Consider the following 20,749-nt stretch of genomic DNA (forward strand, 5'->3'; position numbering starts at 1 on the left):
CTGCACTTCCACTCAAATACTGCAAGTGTAAGCAATGTGGATGTGACAATAATGTGTTCATTTCAATGAATACAGTAATTTGGGAATTGTGAGTCTATTCTCAGTTGATGGACAGCTGTTTCACAGTACATGGCTTGAGACAGAAAATTGGCATCATTGTGCCCCCCACCCCATTTGTGCCAGGCTTGTAAAAATAAATAGCTATCCCTCACTCTGCCAAGTTTAGGAAATTTGCTTTCCGAGATGTTGAAAATAGACATGGGTTGTTGACAGAATCACATACTTGGTGAAACGTCACACTGACAAGTCTAAGACCCCCCCCCCCCCCCCAACGAATGCATCATCATCCCCACACAACTAATTGCTGATGAATTACGCATTCATATTTGAAATTGTGCCCCAGCCAGGGCACGTCACTCTCTTCTGATAACACACCATTTAATATGGCCGCTAATATGGCGGGCTCCTGCAGATTCAACTCGTTCATGGCAATTCCAAAGATAACGTTTGGTTGTATGCTTGCTGCTGACAGGCAAGGCTTCAATCACAGACTACAAACAAAATGACACAAAAGGTGTCAAACTCAACGGCCAGGGGCCAGATTCAGCCCGTCATATAATTTTATGTGGCCCCTTGAAAGCCTGGGCTGCACATCAAAAAGAGATCATTTTATTATTTATATTCAAAACATATTTATATATATATTTTAATGTTATTTTTATTACTAATTTTGTTTTGTTTTTTTGCTTTTTAATATAATTATATTTTTTATTTTTACCAACCCAGCCATCTTTTATGCCGCTTATCCTGACTCGGGTTGCGGGTGTTTTTAATATTCTCATAAAAAATGAGTTCCATTCATTCTTTTTCTATGCCGCTTATCATCACTAGGGTCGTGGGTATGCTGGAGCCTATCCCAGCTGTCTTTGGCGGGGTACACCCTGGACTGGTTGCCAGCCAATGGCAGGGAACATATAGACAAACATATAGACCACCTATACCTCCCATAATTTGGAGTCGCTAATTAACCTAGCATGTTTTTGGAATGTGGGAGGAAACCGGAGAAAACCCACGCTTGCACGGGAAGAACATGCAAACTCCACACAGGGATGCCCAAGCAGAGATTCCAACCCAGGGCCTTCCCGTTGTCCCGACTGTGTAGCCAACATGCTAACCATTATTATACATGAATATGGTTTCACAGTTACAGGTGGCCCACAGAAGTTAACTATAACTGCAATGTTATGGTTACTGCAATGCTACAAATGTACAAACATTACCTGAAATGACTAAAGTATCAAAAATATTGATATTTTCATTTGAGTATTGATTTCAAGGCATGGTATCGGAAGTATCAATACTTCACTATGCATCTGCACATCACTCGTACTCTGGCTTCCTCCCACCTCCCATTTGATGGAAATGAAATCACTTGGTAAAACTGAGTCTGAGCCTCAACCAGTCCAGGTTGTTGAGTGTCCTTTTTAGGCCCTGGCTCGGCAGGGAGCCGCCGGAGTGACAAAGTGTGCACTGAGAATGTTGTTTTCAGGCCGGCGTTGCAGATAGCATCTCTAATAAAGTGTGCCTCCCCCACTGCGACACGCTGTGACATGTGCACTTTGATACCGCGACATCTGCAGCGTCCAGATGTGATATTTGTCCAAACATACCCCTCGTCGATCTCTTAAAGGAGCAGTGAAGAAGGCAGACTGGTGCACAATAGCTGGAGTCTATTAAAACCTCTTTAATGCATTTTAGCAAATAAGGGCCCCCACTCATAAAGATACCAGGTCTTAAATCATTCCCAAAAAGACGAAGTAGGGAAGGAGAGTATTTCCCGCTATTCCGTGTTCCTGTGAGCACTAATTTTTAATTAATTGGCCTGTTTTCTTTCCATTTTTCAATGTGTCTATAATCGCGCATGAGTTTATTGACATTGTTTGTAATATACTGTGTATATATACTGTATAATGAATCATTATTTGTGAACAAAATTAATTTAAAACACAGTTATGTAACATAATTGCATTATTTTTTCAGAAATAAACTTTGAAAAAATAATGCTTGTATTTTTTAGCTATTTTTTTAACCAAATAAGTAATCACATACTTTATTATTACAAGAGACATCAATAAACTTGACTTTAAAACAAAACAAACATTTCCAACCAACGCACCTACCAAACTGTTTTAACTAAAATTGCAAAATGGAAACTTTTGGTCATGTTATTATAAAAGTTGTCCCTGTTCCTCTTAATAGAGTTGAGAAAATAAACTACAATTTCAGTAAATAGGGTAGAGTAAAAATAGTTAATTATTTATGAAGCAGCTGGTTATCTGTAAATAAACTTTCTCTTTGAGGACTTGCTGGATCCATCTTAGAACTACTTCTCTTCGCTATCCAAACAAAGCACCACCAAAGGTTTCTATTTTTGTAATAAGCTAAAAAAACTAGTGGGAAAATGTAGCTAAAATATAGTCGAGTAACTATACCGTGAGGGTATGACCAAAAATGAATGAGAATGTACAGTAAGTACATTACAATAATAGTATGATGTATTAATAAATAACTGAGACCCCTCCCCCCCCCTCCAGGAGGTGTGGTCGGTGGGGTCAAAGTCTGCCTTGATGATGCATCTTCTTTATTAGACTCTAACCATATGTGGTGACTTTGGGCCCAGGCATCATTTTACACACATTTGCACGATTATTTGCCACACTCCCACAGTGAAGCCAAAGGCAGGACCACACAAAAGCAACATTGAGGAGAAAAGTCCCTCTGTTGCCAAGCAGCTTTGGCCCTCTGGTGACCCACTTGCGGGCAAGACTGCGGTCATTGTCTTCACAGTGTCAAAAGTTCAATTTCTATCGGCAAACAAAAAAAATGAGCACTCTCACAAGCAAGGCTCATCGCAGCTGTAGCTCGTTTTCTCAGAAAATCAAGTGCGATCGTGCGGCTTTGTTTGTGGCGAACATCGCACCTGAACACAAAGCCAGGCAAGTCATAACTCACGGTAATCATGACTGACTCATTTTAACCTCATGAGATTATGTAAGATGTTTCTCAAAACTGCAACCCGAGGGGTAACAGGAAAGTGACAAAACAACAGGGAAGAATTATTAACTGGGACATATTATGTTCATTTTTCGACCCTTTGTATTGAGTTTGTGGTCTCCTATAGAGCAGCTACACACAATAACCCACAAAGAAAACTTTTTCAATTTCATCTGTATTTCCTTTTATATGTACTTCCTGCCATAACAGTCAGTTTTACTTTATTCCACCCATGGCCCGCCTCCGGGCATGCCCACTCCGCTGTGATTGATCACACGCCCAAAGTGCTTCCTAACTATGAACCATAAAAGAAAGTCCACCTCTCTGTGATGTCACAAAGGACCGGTTTTACCACGCCTTTTCAAACCGAGCGTTTTGAGCCATCCCAAACTTCTTTAGAGCCCACTTGCAAATGAGCAAACCGACGTTAAACATTAAAATGTGAGTTTGCACTGTAGCTTACAAGGCTATGCTAGTGTTGCTAACGTTTATGGCCTCCTGTCCCACTCCTTAAAGGGGAACTATTGTGATTTTTTCCACTTTTCTGATGTACAAATGTAGTTCGAATGTTGTATTCTTGTGTTGAACCATGCCATAGTTTCAGATAATGATGTTTTCGCATTAGAAAGTTAGCCAGGAAGAAATTTGGGATGGCTCTGAACGCTCGATTTCAGAGAATATTTATATATAATATAACACTGGCTCTCTGTGACGTCAAACGGAGCCGGGGTTCCTTATATGGGCACGCGATGTAGGCCAGATACGCTCTAGGACTGTCCTGCCCGCAGTTCTTCTTCGCTCTATTTACAGTTGTTATGTTAGGCTCCCAGGAAAGCTTTCTATGAGGCAAGCTCAGACAGAAGTGGTTGGGGTTGGTGATTCCCAGCAAGAGAAAAACATTTTCATCCGTCAGAGGCTGAAATAGTGTACACTTCAAAGGTTGCCAGGCATAAATAGTGGATCGCACAAATTAGTTGAGCAGGACAGATTAAATATTTTTATTATTTTATGCTATTCATTTTTTTTTACCATAAACTAAAACATATATTGTTGATCTATTGATTTCCCGTGTATTTGTATTACTCCAAAACATGCATCAAATTAAATAAACTGCAAACTGTACAGTTAGTCCATGTGTTCGGTATCGCAGCATCCCAAACTCATATCTACTCCCAAGATGCTTCAATTCTGATGCACTGTATTATTATTATTTGCATCATCAGCTCTGCCAAAGTGTATTAATAGGACCTTGTGTGTATACTATGTACTGTAATTGCTCTTTTCATTCTTGCCTCTTTGTGCCAGTTTCCTGGAAGCTGCTGGACTCTTTTGCTCCCATGTCACCTGCTGTTTGCCATCATGCACAGTCCCCTGCGTTTCCTCCCCTCATGCTCAGCTGCCTCCACTTCTCTCACTGTATTTATATAAGGCTCTTCTCTGTCAAGTGTTCGACTAGACCCAATGTCTTTGGCTTCATGCTGCTTGTCAGCTCTTGAAGCGTGCTCCTGCTTGCATGCTGACACCTGCATCTTTGGACGTTTTTGCTTTGGATACCCAAAGTTTGTGCATATTCTCTGTTCGCAAACTTTGTTTTTTTTCACCAGAATAAGATGACTTGTTGTTTTTATTGTGCAGTACTTTCTGCCTGCCTCTTAGTTAGGGTTTTGGGTTTGTCCCAGTGATTGCAGCATTATTTAGAAGACATTGACAGTGAATGCTACTGGCATTCTTTTGTGTGCACATCTTACATGTATATTTCACACTGATGTACGTTGAGGTCCACAAGTATTTGGGCCTACTTGGCCTATGATTCGGCCTTTATACACCACCACATTGCATTTGAACTAAATTGCTTTCACAAATATTTATCTTGTAGGAATTACTAATACTATTATTAATACAACTGGGGAAAAAATGAAATGCATTATTGTCACATGTTTACACAAATAGTGCAATTATTAAATTAGTTTTAATAATCATTCTTTCCGGCGGCACGGCGGTCTGGTGGTTAGTGCGCAGACCTCACAGCTAGGAGACCAGGGTTCGGTCCCCGCCCTCGGCCATCTCTGTGTGGAGTTTGCATGTTCTCCCCGTGCATGCGTGGGTTTTCTCCGGGTACTCCGGTTTCCTCCCACATTCCAAAAACATGCTAGGTTAATTAGCGACTCCAAATTGTCCATAGGTATGAATGTGAGTGTGAATGGTTGTTTGTCTATATGTGCCCTGTGATTGGCTGGCGACCAGTCCAGGGTGTACCCCGCCTCTCGCCCGAAGACAGCTGGGATAGGCTCCAGCACCCCCCGCGACCCTCGTGAGGAAAAAGCGGTAGAAAATGAATGAATGAATCATTCTTTCCTGGAGGCAAAAACAAAAACATTTCATAAATATGGTTTATTTATTATAATAGAAATTTCGTAACATATAATCCACTATTCCATTTTTTCTTTTACATTACTAAAATATGAAAGCGAAAGTAAAATATTTTGCTAAAATATTTGCTTCCTTATTTCAATTTTCAAACAACTGAAAGGCTTTATAATCCATAATGGTAGTTTTTTATTGCATGGCTCACATTACTAAAAATCTTGGCATTTAATTATTTTTTAAAATGGAAGAAAAACACCTTAATAAAATGCACCTTGAAACAGTAGGTGATGATTTATTTTATTTTTGCTCTTAAATTCATAAACATTTAGCATTAATTAAAAAATCCAGTACATCTGTGGAGTACCAATTAAGTAACTTTAGCTACATTTTGTATTTTAGGAGCCTTCCCATCTTTGGTTGCTATGGCAGGACACGAGAATGTAGATGCACTTCTCGCGATAGAATCTATGAAATGTGTGTGGGTTTTTTTTCCATTCACAGCCACTCTCACGCTCAGCATAATGACATCGTCAATGCCGGTCTTCCTCGTATGGATTAACACTCACAAAAACAAAGTACCGTCTTGTAGACCACAACTTTTTGTACATTAAAATCTCTTCATCGTGTTGGTGAGTCAGAGCGACGCAATAAGTGGCAATGAAGATGAGTCGTGTTACACAGGTAATCTCCACTTCATTGTTTGCATAATATAACCTTTGTTTGGAGTTCGTCATCCCTATAGAATCCAGATATTTACAAATTAGCTAACCGTGTGTCGTCGGCTTTCTTGCCCCAGCCTTCATGTTGCTATCTTACTTCCGCAAACATTGTGGCGTTCGTTGCCAGATGAGACGTATTTAAGTTTCATAATCAATAAACAGGACATCAAACCGAGTGTAGAGTTAGTGAATTCATCCAACATCTACCAGACAAACAAACAAAAAATACTAATTATCAGCAAAAAAAAAAAGCCCATAACAGAAATGTAAAATCAAGGAAGAGAGGGATATTCTCATTTATCTGGCAGCCCTCCACTGTGTGTCACGAGACCCCTTTTCTTTCACATTCTAGTACTAGTATGCTACAGTAGTTGTAAGGTAATATACAATACTGCAAAACAAGTATTGTTGAAAAATATGTTGGGTTTTAATTTTGACAATGTCCTGACTTAAAACTTTATTTAGAAATTATATGATGAGAAAATAGCAGGTGAAGCCCAAATAAATATTGTACTTATGTACTCACGCTCTTATTTCCAAAACGTGACAACTAATTTGATACATAACAAGTTTTTTTTTTTTTACTTTAATTATTATTTAAAGTGACAGCTGGGACAGGCTCCAGCACCCCCTGCGACCCTTGTGAGGATAAGCGGAGAATGTAGCTCTCTCTGACCACATGAGCATTTATTAACAAGTATATTGCACACATTAACTCATTAAATCCCAGACAGTTTTTCCAAAAGCCGCCCCTCTTAGTCCCTCCTGTTCGCCATAAACAACAGCAAGTCTAACATGCATGACTTTCACACCAACCTCAAATGACATTTGAACATCCAGCAGCGGTACTGGATGCTGACCACTCATGAATAAAACGTAGATCAGACCAATAGCCAGAGCTGGTGGTGTATAAAGGCAAAATTGTAACAACTCACTGTCCCAATACTTGTGTACTGTATGTACTGTTTCTTTGTTCCATGCTAATCCTTGGCCATCTTGTTCCAGTGTCATGGATAAGCCCTTTGACCCAGAGGTCAAGTTCAAGTCGAGCATAGGCACAGCTCCATCTGGACCAGTGCTGGTGGCCAGAGGACAATGGTCCAGCAAAATCGAGTTCCTCTTAGCCGTTGCGGGACAAATCATTGGACTTGGAAACGTGTGGAGGTTTCCCTACCTGTGCTACAAAAATGGAGGGGGTGAGTTGAAAAAATACTTTTATATCAACTACACATCACTACTTCCTGAAACTGCACCCTAGTCACATCATTGGACAGCTTAGGTTCCCAAAGTGGGGTACACGTACCCCCAGGGGTACGGCAAGTACATGAATAAAAATGAAAAACAATTAGCGCACAACTCTTACAATTACAAGTGCACCTGAATGTCTCATGGTGAAGTTGTTCATTGTTCTGTGTGCATTATATAAACAAATAAAATTTGATGATTAGGAGTCTTTAATCCTGAAGATTTTGTTAATATTGGTGTCCAATCCCATGCAAAATATACATTTTTGACCGGAAATTACTATAAAATTAACTAAACAATGAATTATAATGAATTATGTTCAATATTTTAGGTTAATTATGAGAAAAAGGTTTATGTTTTTGAACTGTGCAGGCGTAGGCGCTGCATGGCTGTGGTGTGGGAACTACTGCTGCACAGGGTTCAAGGCGTAAGAAAAAATAGCGGCTTATACACTGTAAATGATGCTATATATATATTTGTAAAACTATAATAACCCTCCTTTTTTGCAGGTGTGTTCTTCATCCCTTATGTACTCTTCCTCTTCACCTGCGGCATCCCTCTGTTTCTGCTGGAGACGGCTCTGGGCCAGTACACCAAACAGGGCTCCATTACCTGCTGGAAGAAAATTTGTCCCCTCTTTGGAGGTAATATTAAGAACACCAAAGCATTTTCATCAGGTCCAAACATCCTGTTTTAGATAGCATTGTTCTCATTTACACTGTCGGAGAGGTTTTTTTCTTGTGTCAGGGAAACATCACATGCATTTTCTAGTTGATGCTTGTTACATTCAAATGTCCAGCCAGGCGATAAATATGAAATGAATAGACCTCAGAACTGGAGAACTATCACACCTGCACTTCAAATATTGCAGAGAAGTTCTATCAACACTTCTTGTGTTGTTTATTTACACACAAGATACATACAAATACTTGCAAAAGACTTTTCCCAGAATTCACAAAAGCACATGTTTGTTTTTGTGGTTAACGTGTCACTGCAGAGGACTCATCAAAGGACATAAACATGAGTTACAATGGTCACATTTTGCCTACTGTAAGCGTGTGCATGTGCTTGAATGAGTCCCTCCATTCTTCACATAGACAGCTTATATACTGTACTTATATTTCTTGCTATTAATGCCAATGATAATGCATTTCACATAAAATATTATTACAATGAAGTGGAAATAATGCATATAATTTTAGCATCTCTAGATGTATGTTTGGGTTTTCCCGGGTACTCCGGTTTCCTCCCACATTCCAAAAACATGCTACTCCAAATTGTCCATAGGTATGAATGTGAGTGTGAATGGTTGTTTGTCTATATGTGCCCTGTGATTGGCTGGCCACCAGTCCAGGGAGTCCAGCTGAGATAGGCTCCAGCACCCCCGCAACCCTTGTGAGGATAAGCGGTAGAAAATGAATGAATGTAATTATATAGATTTTCATGTTAAAGTGTCTTTTTAAAGCAAAATGTCATGTTTGTGGATTTGAGAACACATTGTTTATAAATGGTGTGATGCCGTGTGTTTGAGTTTGGCTGGCGACCAGTCCAGGGTGTGCCCCGCCTCTCGCCCGAAGACGGCTGAGATAGGCTCTCTTGTGAGGATAAGCAGTAGAAAATGAATGAATGAATATTTTTTATCTTCATTTTTCCTCTCTTAGGGATAGGCTATGGAAGTCAAGTGGTGGTCTTATACTCCAGCATCTATTACATCATCATACTGGCATGGGCCTTCTTGTATCTCTTCTCTTCCTTCAGCGCTGAACTTCCATGGGCAAGCTGCAGAAACAACTGGAACACTGGTAATAAAAAAAAAATACATACAAGCGGTCCTAGTGTTCGTGTTTTGGTGGTTACAACACACTGCCATAAACTTTTAATGCTCCACAAAAAGAGTGTAGTCTTGCTGCTACCCAAAACAGCAGCACCTGCCGAGGCACGTGAGCAATCCCTGCAGTCGGAGTGTACTGAGTGTTTATGCTGACCTGTTTTTTCAACAGAGTCGTGCGTGGAGTTCAGTCAGAGACGTCTTCTCAACTGGACAGTGGCAGAAAACGCAACATCACCTGTGAGGGAGTTTTGGGAGTAAGTACAAATCATGCAAAAACACACAAAAACATTTTTCAGTGTGTGGAATATCAGCGGATATGTGATGCACAGGAGGAGAGTACTGAACTTGACGGGAAGTGTCACTGAGTTGGGAGGAATGCGATGGGAGCTGGTTCTTTGTCTTCTCTTGTCTTGGATCATCTGTTACTTTTGTGTGTGGAAAGGAGTCAAGTCCACTGGGAAGGTAAAGCGTATTAATTATTGTCTATATTTCTGTGCAAGCACAGTATATGGAATCTGATAATTCATCCTCACATTTATGCAGGTTGTGTACTTCACCGCCACATTTCCATATCTGATGCTCGCCGTGTTGCTGGTCCGTGGGCTGACGCTGCCCGGGGCCTTAGATGGCATCAAGTTTTACCTTTACCCAGACCCGTCCCGCCTGAGCGATCCACAGGTACGTACTGTATGAGCCTCACTCGGAACTCCGGATCCTTCCCTCATTTGAAGTCATGTTTATCTGTTGAAATGATGGAGCCTTCTGTCAATTGCGAGTAAAATTTTCATTCTTATAATAGTTCTTATTAATTAATAATTTATTTTAATGGTTTTGTTATTTTACTTCTTATTTAGGGTTTTAAATACCATTTTCACATATTTTAAATGATTCTGTCCTGTCCTCAAAAGAAAATAAAAAATAATTACATTCTAACCCTTGAGTATTGCTAAGGAAAATTAATAAATAATAATGGAAAAATCAGTACAAAATAACATTAAAATGTAATAAACATGATAAAATTGGAATAAATTCCATGAATTTTTCTGTACCGCTTGTCCTCACAAGGGGCACGGTGATGCTGGAGCCTATCCCAGCTTGAGGCGGGTAAAAATGTATGTATATATATATATGTATATGTATATATATATGTATATGTATATATATATATATATATATATATATGTATATGTATATATATATATATAATATTATTATTTATATATATTTTTTATTTATTTATTATTATTTTTTTTTTTCGTTTTCATTATTTTTATTCCAAACAAAGAGAAGTCACTGAGAGTATTGGTCACTCATCTGTTCCCACTTTGCACAGGTGTTGCTTTGCAACTCCTGATGATGATTGATTGCTTTGCAGTCAAACATTACCAAACAAACAAACATGACGCCTTTTTCACAGACACCAGCGTCAAACTTTCCACTGAGCTTCCACGCTTGTGCACACCGCAGGGGCGTTCACGTGTCACAATGTCATTCATGTGTCTTACAGGTCTGGATGGACGCCGGCACGCAAATATTTTATTCCTACGCTATTTGCATCGGCTGCCTGGTGGCACTTGGCAGTTACAACAAGTACAACAATAATTGCTACAAGTAAGTTGGCATGAAGCGTTACCAGTACCAGTGGGAGGAGTTTTTCATTATAAGTCTCAAATCCAAGTAGAATCGTCGGTTTATTTTGTGAAAATAACCGAAAGTGCGTTGCTCACTTCGACTGGCTTAAATTTCTGCAGAATTCATCAGAACAAAATTATAAACGGTTGTAAACAGTAAAGTCTCGTTATATCGATATCGGTTATAACGAATTACTGCTTATTACGATACTATTTTCATTTCCCGGCAAATTTCTAGTCTTTTATGATATAATTAGTTCCGTTAGTACAATACCCGGTTATTATGATAATCCGGTTACTACGATGCCCTTTTCATCTCCCGCCAGCCAATTTGGTCTGCTTATATCGATACAAAAGCAGCTTAAATCAATCTTTGCTTAAGGATTTCAATACCAAAAAAGAACACGGCGAACGGCTGCTTCCAGTCAACTTTATTTTTCACACTTCCACCACCAGAGCGCAGCACACACACCGATTCCCGCACTTCCTGGTTCACAGGTCATGCTCAACCCGCCCCACATAGCTGGCCAAACACATGCCTGCAAGAGAAGAACCAACTGACATAGCATACACACCTATTCCAACGAAGACACAAGCGTACAAATACATGTATTTAATTGTGTTGTATTCAGATATCTTTTTATTCTATACACACAAGAGAAACCACAAACGCAGTTGGTTCTTCTGTTGCAGGCATGTGTTTGGCCAGCTATGTGGGGCGGGTTGAGCATGACCTGTGAACCAGGAAGTGCGGGAATCGGTGTGTGTGCTGCGCTCTGGTGGTGGAAGTGTGAAAAATAAAGTTGACTGGAAGCAGCCGTTCGCCGTGTTCTTTTTTGGTATTGAAATCCTTAAGCAAAGATTGATTTAAGCTGCTCGACATTGTTCTATACTATGGAACAATGTCGAGTGCATTATTGCCCACTTTTAATGCAGTTCGGCGCAGGATCGGCTATATCGACAGTCCGGTTATATCGATATTTTTTCCGACTCCCGACAATATCGCTATAACAAGACTTTACTGTATTTAGACAAATAAATGGCACACTCGGGATCGAAACGGCCACTTTCTTGCCAAAAAAATCTCAATAAAGTTATGTATTTAAAGAGTTTAGAGCTAAAGTGAAATCAGCTTCAGCCTGTCGATTTTGGCTCGGGTAGGAGCTCAATGCATTGTGGGTTATCATGTAGTACGCTGTAGTGTAAACACTTTGCATACTGTCTGATGGATTGGGTATGCAGTACGGAGTTTGGCTAGTACAGGCATGTATGTAGTAGTTAGTATGCGGTTTCGAACACAGCCTATAAGAGTTTTATCAAACATTGTGACTCCTACGAGACTCTTCTCCAGGATCACTCAAGTTCAGTTTTGTGTCAACCCCTAATGTATTTACCTTTTTACTGCCATGCAACTTTCTAAAGCCCTAAATATAAACATGCTTTATTCCTGTTTAAGTAAACATTGCACAAACCCAAAGGAGCAGGAGCATACTGCGGGGGAGCCGTGTACACAGAACGTGACCTATTTTGTCAAAGTTGACTGACTCCAGAAGCAACACAAACCCGCTGAGGAAACGGTGGAAAACGACAAGCCGTTTAGGAAGGGAACGCAGCCAAAAACCACACACAGAAAACACAAACAAGACCAATAATATCTACCCACGAATGTGCTTTATTCCCAGTTCCGCTTGAATAGAGCTTGCGTTTTATTCTGATTTATGCATCATGTCCAACTGAAACAGCTTTGTGTTTTTTCTGGGGGTTTGTTATTGTTGCAGCAGAGCAGAACAAGGCAAACATTTTATCTAATTTGGCTGAGGAAAGAAAAAAAAAAACACAGATGAGGAAATGCTGTAGAGCAGTGCTTCTCAACTCGGAGGGCGGACTCCCCTGGGTGGGGGCGTGAGAGGCAAGGGGGGACTGCAGATAACATTTTTTCAACGTCTTTTACTCGCGCTTAAACAATGCTGGTGCCAGCAACTCCTACTGTACATGGGTTTGTACAGATAAATAGTTAAATATGATCATGTTATCTTAACAGTAAGTACCTCTAATTGGCTAATATAGAGTGGGTGGGGCAATTTTTAAAACATAAACAACGATAAACAATTTTCCTTGTACTAATCAGGAAATATATAACGACACAGTACAGTACGTGGTGTAGATGACCACGGTTGTTTTGTTTGGCATGCCACCACAGAATGACGGTAAAGAGGAAAAATGTGATGATAACCATAGAACAGGAAGTGAAACTCACTGCAGCATGGAGCAGGGTCGGTCTGCTTAGTGCAATATGAGCAGTACTGTGAATAAAATAACACCAAAAATAACATGTAGCGTTATGGTTAAACATTAGCAAATAGCAAATTAGCTAATTACAAACCTTGACAACAAACTGTTTCTGTTCCCTCTGTAGCTCTAACCGGAGGAGAAGTTAATAAATTCATATTCTCTCTTTCAACTTTGTCCTAAAATGTGTCAAAATTGATGAAGGGCACAACTTTTATTTTCCAAATAAAACTGCCCCTTCTGTATCAAAATAAACGATGCTAACTCTGACATACTAGATGTGAATTTCAGAAGAGCCGACAAAAATAAGCCTGAAAAAATTTAACCAGACTATCACAGCTACCAAGTGGATTTTACATTCACTTTTACAGTATTGTACTTACAAAACATGCAGTCACACAACATTAAGTTTTGTCAAAGCATCTTCCTGCTGGAAAATGTTGAGTGAAGTGACTTGTGAGACAGCGCCCTCTGCTGGATTCATAGCTGCTGCTACTACTGTACACACAATGTACATATTATATATTTTGTCGTTATTTTCAGGGACTGTGTCTACTTGTGCCTCCTGAACAGCGGCACCAGTTTTGTGGCCGGCTTTGCCATCTTCTCAGTTCTTGGATTCATGGCTTATGAGCAGAACACAGAAATATCCAAAGTAGCCGAATCAGGTATGACATCTTAAGTGTACTACGTCACCGTACATCACAGCATCTTCAGTATTTTTGTTCATGTGTGTCAACATGTTCCATGAATGTTCCACTGCTGTGTGAGTGCAGGACCTGGCCTGGCTTTCATCGCATACCCTCGAGCGGTGGCCATGATGCCCTTTCCTCAGATTTGGGCCATCTTCTTTTTCATTATGATCATCCTGCTGGGACTGGACAGTGAGGTTCTGCACTTTGATAACACTTTTTGTTTTATTTTTATTTATATTTTATGTATTTGTTTTTATATTTTTATCCTCACTAGGGTCACAAACGACTATTCACACTTATATTCTTAACTAATTCTTGAGTTGGAATGTGGGAGAAAACCCGCAGTACCTGCAATCAGAGATCATGCACACTTGCCTAAACGGAGATTCGAACCCAGGTCTCCTGATTGTGTGGCCAGCACCGGACACCGTGCGGCCCTCAATTATTTCTAAATAAATAAAATGCAGTTCTGAATGCAGTCAATGGTGGCTAATCCTGCAACTCATGTCACAAGACCATAAGTATTTTCTGACTGAAAGAAAAAAAATGGAAGCAATATGCAGTCGCTCAAAAAATGTCACCAAATAAAAAAATAATTGTATTGTAATGTCCGACTACAATCAAGGGGAGCGCTTACTGAAGTAGCACAACAACATTTTTACAGATTTTGGAACTCAGTGGGCTGCACGGCGGTCAAGTGGTTGTCGTGCAGACCTCACAGCTAGGAGACCCGAGTTCAATCCCACCCTCGGTCATCTCTGTGTGGAGTTTGCATGTTCGGGTACTCCGGTTTCCTCCCACATTCCAAAAATGCTAAGTTAATTGGCTACTATCTATAGGTTTGAATGTGAGTGTGAATGGTTGTTTGTCTATATGTGCCCTGTGATTGGCTGGCGACCAGTCCAGGGTGTACCCTGCCTCTCGCCCGAAGACAGCTGGGATAGACTCCAGCACCCCTCGCAACCCCTCTTGAGGATAAGCGGTAGAAAATGAATGAATGAATGTATGGAAGTATAAGTCCATTTTTTATCAAATTAAAGACTCAAGTATTGAACTAGATGTCAACAGAGGGGATTGAACCACTGGTGTAATTTGATGTGAGCAAGATGTGACCCAAACATGTCTGCTGTACATCAGTTTGTAGGTCTGGAAGCCCTCGCAACGGCGATTTGTGACCTGAAGCCTTCTTTCTTCCACGTCGGCCATCGCCGCAAACTCCTCCTGCTCATCATCAGTATTTTCTGCTTCCTCATCGGCCTCGTAATGGTCACTGAAGTAAGATCCCCACTTAAGACATTTTGTGCTAATGTGCTAGTTGTTGAGATACACATACAACAACACATTTGTTCCTCAAAAGAAAAAGGTCCATTTGAAAAGCATTGAAAATATTCATCTTAATTCAACTAATGCAATATTTCCATTTGGACTAACTAAAAGGGTATCATTTTTATACTTTTCCACTAGATGGTGCTATTTTTTCCTAGTGGCAAAATATCTCACCTTTCCTTTTCCTGTGGTGTCACTATTGATGTTTGATAATGATGTTTAGTATCTGAAGTATCTGATGTACTATACTTCAGGCTGGAGTCATTTTAAAACATTAAAAGAAAAGTGCACTTTATTTGAAATTAGAAAATGCTTATGTGAGACATGAACACATGTCTTTCTCTTTTCTGTTCATTCTAAAGATATAAAAACAGCTAAAAAGAGGCAGCTAAGTCATGAACGTAATGGTAAGTAACTATTCCACCTGTAAAAAAACCTCCAAAAAGCACCAACAATCTTCCATTTACATGATGCCACCTCCATGTTAACGAAGCCACAGTGACATTGTTATTAGACAGATTGATAAATATAATCATTTCAAAATAAAACAAACAAGGCAATATAGAAGAGATAAGAAAAATAAGAAAATACAATAACAATAAATAAATACGGAACAGATGATAATAAGGTAATAAGTGTAATCCTATGTGTGTATTTTATCGATCCCCTTGTGTTGTGTTGAAAAGCTAATGACCATATATAGCATGCTAACTAGCCTAAAATGTATTTATTCTAAACTAAAGGGTTTCCAACAGAGTGTGATGGAAGGACAAAGTAAGAAGCTAAAAACTTACCACTTCCACACATAATGGGAGGAAACCTTTTCATCGAATCTAATAACAATATCAAACCTAGAACTTGTCTTCAGTGTTTTATGTTTTTGACTGATAATTAATCACAAAACTGCAGGTTTTTTACGTAAAACCCAATATTTTGTGTGCTTTGAAAAATCAGTCACAATCATCTAAAATGGACGGGATTGAAGGAGTTAATATTTGGCATGTTTATGTCATTCCAAAGCACATTGACTTGTTTAAAGGCGGCGGGGGGGATTAGTTTAATAGATTAGTTTTTGGGAAGGGCCCGAAGGAGTGAGGCTATTGACTTCCAGTATTGTAAATATACTGTACATCTTGTTGCACACACACAGGGTGGATTGTACATCTTCCAGCTGTTTGACTACTACGCCTGCAGTGGTATGACGCTACTTCTCTTTGCCCTACTCCAGTCTGTGTGCATTGGATGGGTGTACGGTCAGTACATTGCACTTTTCAACGCGTCCTTCATTCTCGGTGCAAACGTCCTCACCAGTGTGTCTCCAACATACAGGAGCAGATCGCTTTTATGACAACATTGAGGACATGATTGGTTACAGACCGTTGAGCCTGATCAAATACTGCTTGAAATACGTCACTCCGGTTGTCTGCATGGTAAGTAAACTTCCTTTGGCTGGAGAGAATAATGGTTGACTCAAAACATGATGCAAGATTAACTTTGCTCTTGTTTCGGTGCCTCCTGTTAAAATGCATGAATAATGTAGCTGTAGTTGAGCCTGAATCAACAGCGCCTCTGCTGGTTACATTCTAGTAGTGTACTCCATTTTATTAAGTTATTCATTAATTCATTCATTTTCTACCGCTTATCCTCACGAGGGTTGCGGGGGTGCTGGAGCCTATCCCAGCTGTCTTCGGGCGAGAGGCGGGGTACACCCTGGACTGGTGGCCAGCCAATCACAGGGCACATATAGACAAACAACCATTCACACTCACATTCATACCTATGGACAATTTGGAGTCGCTAATTAACCTAGCATGTTTTTGGAATGTGGAGAAAACATGCAAACTCCACACAGAGATGGCCGAGGGTGGGATTGAACTCAGGTCTCCTAGCTGTGAGGTCTGCGTGCTAACCACTCATCCAGCGTGCAGCCCAATTCTTAAGTTAGCTTGACTAAATAGCGGCAAGCAGGTTTGAACTTACACATACAGTCTTGTGTTTTTTGTCCCATTTTTATTTTTGACTCAAATAAATCATTTATTCATTCATTTTCTACCGCCTAGCTGGAGCCTATCCCAGCTATACACCCTGGACTGGTGGCCAGCCAATCACAGGCCACATATTGACAAACAACCATTCACACTCACATTCATACCTATGGACAATTTGGAGTCGCTAATTAACCTAGCATGTGGGAGGAAACCGGAGTACGAACCGGAGTACCCGGGGAAAACATGCAAACTCCACACAGAGATGGCCGAGGGTGGGATTGAACTCAGGTCTCCTCGCTGTGAGGTCTGCAAGCTAACCACTAGCTCACCGTGCAGCCCAATTCTTAAGTTAGCTTGACTAAATAGCAGCAAGCAGGTTTCAACTATTTTTTATCCCATTTTTTATGTTTTGACTCAAATAAATCAGTCAAATAATTTTTGAGGGGGGTTGAGAAGCCATCTCTAGCTGCGATCGATTCAATGCCCTGAAGATACAATGACTTGGATGAATGAGAATATTCACACGCATGAATCATTTAACCTTAACTGTGCATGTTTTTATGGGATACTGTTATTACACACTAAATTACAGCCATTCTTTGTCACGGATGCTTTCAGGGAACATTTCTCTTCTCCTTGGTGAAGTACCAACCACTGAAGTTCAACAACACCATTGAGTATCCATGGTGGGGTTACACTCTTGGCTGGTGGTTCACGCTGTCCTCCACGCTCAATGTTCCTTTCTGGATGGTCTACAACATCAGCACCACTTCCGGGACACTTCGACAGGTAATATGGATCCACCTTGTGGTTAGTTTTTTGTTTATTTTTATGTTCTACTATAGTAAAACCTGGCCTTTTTTCTTGTTAGCGGGTGGCCAACCTTTGCACTCCATCGGAAGATCTCCCCTTGTGCAAATCGGACAAGAAAGCGCTTGAACTGCACAACATGGCGCCCAAATCAGATGCCATAGTGTGAGAGGGATAAGCGGAAACACCGTGAGGCACAACACAAACACTTTAATTATCTTGACTATCTTGAATGATTTAACAACACCAAAGCACAACCTCAATGGACCCCCACCTCTTCAAGTCAAGGACACACAAAGTACGTACATCTGGTTTGGTCCAGTACTCCATTTGGTCCATATACTCCAATATTTGATGGTTTACATGAATGGAAGAAAAAACGGGCCAAGAATTAAATGGTTCTATTTTACCACTGAAGTCAGCAGACCAGTAATCATAAATTAGATTTTAACGTCACAGTCAACTTTTGTTGTTCTTGGTAGCACAATTCCGTAGCTCAAAATTGCACTTCTAACTGCGTGAATCAACTTTTTCATTTTATGATCAAATTTAAGATGGGAGTCATTTTCTGTTTTGTGTTGTTGTTGTTTGTGTCTTTGTGTAGGTGCCAATGAAGCCATACAGATCATCTGTAAGCTACTACTACATACTTGAGTGTTGACTAAAGCAAAAAAACTTGTGTTGGGTCCACACCAATTGTTGATTTTTATCAACCACTTTGGCAAAAAGTGCCTTAAAAAGCTCCGGTTCTTCCATTATTCACTGAGAAACTAAACATTTTGCACTATTTAACACACGTATTGGATTATTGCTTAAGGCTGGTGAATTTGAAGTGTGAGGCAGATGACACGAGGACTTCAGGGGGGGAGCAGGGCAGCTTGAGAAAAATAAAGAAAAAACAAATATACTTTGATAAATACAGATACAATATACCCAAGGTTTTTGTACGATTGACCGCTGCACGGCGGTCGAGTGGTTAGCGTGCAGACCTCACAGCTAGGAGACCCGAGTTCAATCCCACCCTCGGCCATCTCCCCGTGCATGTGTGGGTTTTCTCCGGGTGCTCCGGTTTCCTCCCACGTTCCAAAAACATGCTAGGTTAATTGGCGACTCCAAATTGTCCATAGGTATGAATGTGAGTGTGAATGGTTGTTTGTCTATATGTGCCCTGTGATTGGCTGGCCACCAGTCCAGGGTGTGCCCCGCCTCTCGCCTGAAGACAGCTGGGATAGGCTCCAGCACCTCTATTCAATGAATGAATGAATTAATGATTCATTCTCACACACTACCGACTTACTCAACACTTATGGAGCACGTACGAAATATCCGAAAATACGGTGCACACATGTGACCCCTGCAAGTGTGACATCCGAAAAAAAGACATTTTGTCCAAACCTGACACCAGCAAAAAGTACAAAAGACGCACGTTGCCCATTACAAAAATATAAGCGCCTGTTTGTTTGTTTGACATGACGAAGAACCTAGGAGGCCCCAGTCTTTGCCACACTTTAAAAACCCCTCCCTTAAGTGATCCAATAACCCACAAAAAAAAAAACAATATTGGGGATAACATATTATCTTATGTTGGCGTCAGTGCAGTATTGCTTAAGTGACAAAATCAAAGTCCTGCTAAGAAACACAACCAAGCACATGAGTTCCTTGATGAGGTAAATGCATCAGCACTCCGTGGAGTCCAGACCGACACCAAGGCTCTTAAATCCTCACCAAATGTACAGTAAATCTTCATAGATACAAACTTCCTGCAAATCATCATATCATTGTATTTTTTAGGTGAAATCTCGGACATTTTTCAATGAGAAATGTTTGAATTAGTTTGGGAAAAAAAATGACAGGGGAGATCATTGCCTTGCAGGAGGTAATATTTAGATATGCAACCTTTTTTAATAGAGTCATTACTAAGTCGAGGCATTTCTACAGTCAACATCCCCATGACCCTGACAATCATTCAGCTAACGTGGAAGACGTGATGAATGGAAAACATAGCGACATTTCATGGTGCAAACTTTTGGATGCCAAGAGTCAGAGAGGATATATTTGTAACCATTAAATGGATTTATCTCTTTGACGTAGTTTTATTGTTACACAGTTGTTACCGTCTTGTTTTTATAAAGATTCAACTGATTTGTGGAGTTTTTGTATAATTTTTGCATTTAATTGACACGCGTGATCTTTGTATAACACAACAGTGCTGTGATATAAAACCTAAATAAATAAAAGGGCTGGAAAGGAAGTGTGTTTTTGTTGTTGTTTTTACTCATTGTTATTCATCAATGTCCTTTAAGAGTCCTATAGTCGCCGGGTTTTTGAATTACCACTGTGTTGTCTAACAGCAGCCATTTAATTTTAATATTAGTATTTTTAAAAATTACCACTTCCACACAGAATGGGAGGATGACTTTTATTTCACTCTATCATGTGGGATGTGTCATGGCTGACTTCAAGACCTCTTGCAATGTTAAGGTAATGTAATGTAACCATAATATTAGTTGTATTTCAATAAGTTATGACTAATAAGTCTGCCAAAAAACAGCCATCATCTCTTAATTAATTTCTGAAATCATTATAAAGTGAGGGAGCAATAAATGAAAACGTGATATTGTGAGGGACAGCTATAACCATAAAGAACATTTTCTTGATTACTTTCTCACACACTCCCGATCATTATAAAAAGATTTAAAATGTTGTTTATATGCTTAATAGGTTTTCAAATTTCTCTCTCCAGTTATTGCCTGCTTCCAATTATCAGCCCATCTCCTTAGCAGTTTAAATAAAC

The 20,749-nt window shown here is 40.0% G+C and overlaps 1 protein-coding gene and 1 long non-coding RNA gene across 8 annotated transcripts in view; one reads left to right on the forward strand and one right to left on the reverse strand.

The window, feature by feature from the left end:
* Positions 1-20,224, forward strand: part of LOC131120871 (sodium- and chloride-dependent GABA transporter 2-like) — a 37,113-nt gene extending 16,889 nt beyond the window's left edge. For 6 of the 7 annotated variants that reach the window (XM_058065260.1, XM_058065261.1, XM_058065262.1 and 3 more), the window contains 14 exons: positions 7,146-7,336; positions 7,895-8,029; positions 9,047-9,187; positions 9,386-9,470; positions 9,546-9,678; positions 9,760-9,894; positions 10,724-10,827; positions 13,680-13,804; positions 13,913-14,025; positions 14,969-15,106; positions 16,308-16,410; positions 16,487-16,587; positions 17,764-17,934; positions 18,017-20,224. In XM_058065260.1, the coding sequence (XP_057921243.1) occupies positions 7,150-7,336; positions 7,895-8,029; positions 9,047-9,187; positions 9,386-9,470; positions 9,546-9,678; positions 9,760-9,894; positions 10,724-10,827; positions 13,680-13,804; positions 13,913-14,025; positions 14,969-15,106; positions 16,308-16,410; positions 16,487-16,587; positions 17,764-17,934; positions 18,017-18,124 (1,779 nt within the window). In that variant the 5' untranslated portion in view covers positions 7,146-7,149 and the 3' untranslated portion in view covers positions 18,125-20,224. Of the gene's footprint in view, positions 1-5,843; positions 6,103-7,145; positions 7,337-7,894; positions 8,030-9,046; positions 9,188-9,385; positions 9,471-9,545; positions 9,679-9,759; positions 9,895-10,723; positions 10,828-13,679; positions 13,805-13,912; positions 14,026-14,968; positions 15,107-16,307; positions 16,411-16,486; positions 16,588-17,763; positions 17,935-18,016 lie in introns of those variants that run through there. The other variant, XM_058065267.1, reaches the window with a different exon arrangement.
* On the reverse strand, positions 8,226-11,295 carry LOC131120964 (uncharacterized). Its single transcript, XR_009127511.1, has 3 exons — positions 11,241-11,295; positions 9,750-9,957; positions 8,226-9,670 (listed from the first exon to the last, which is right to left on the reverse strand). It is a non-coding gene; the product is annotated as an uncharacterized LOC131120964 (long non-coding RNA).
* Positions 20,225-20,749: the final 525 nt, after the last annotated feature.

This window comes from Doryrhamphus excisus, chromosome 1 (assembly GCF_030265055.1).
Source record: "Doryrhamphus excisus isolate RoL2022-K1 chromosome 1, RoL_Dexc_1.0, whole genome shotgun sequence".
Taxonomy (NCBI): domain Eukaryota; kingdom Metazoa; phylum Chordata; class Actinopteri; order Syngnathiformes; family Syngnathidae; genus Doryrhamphus; species Doryrhamphus excisus.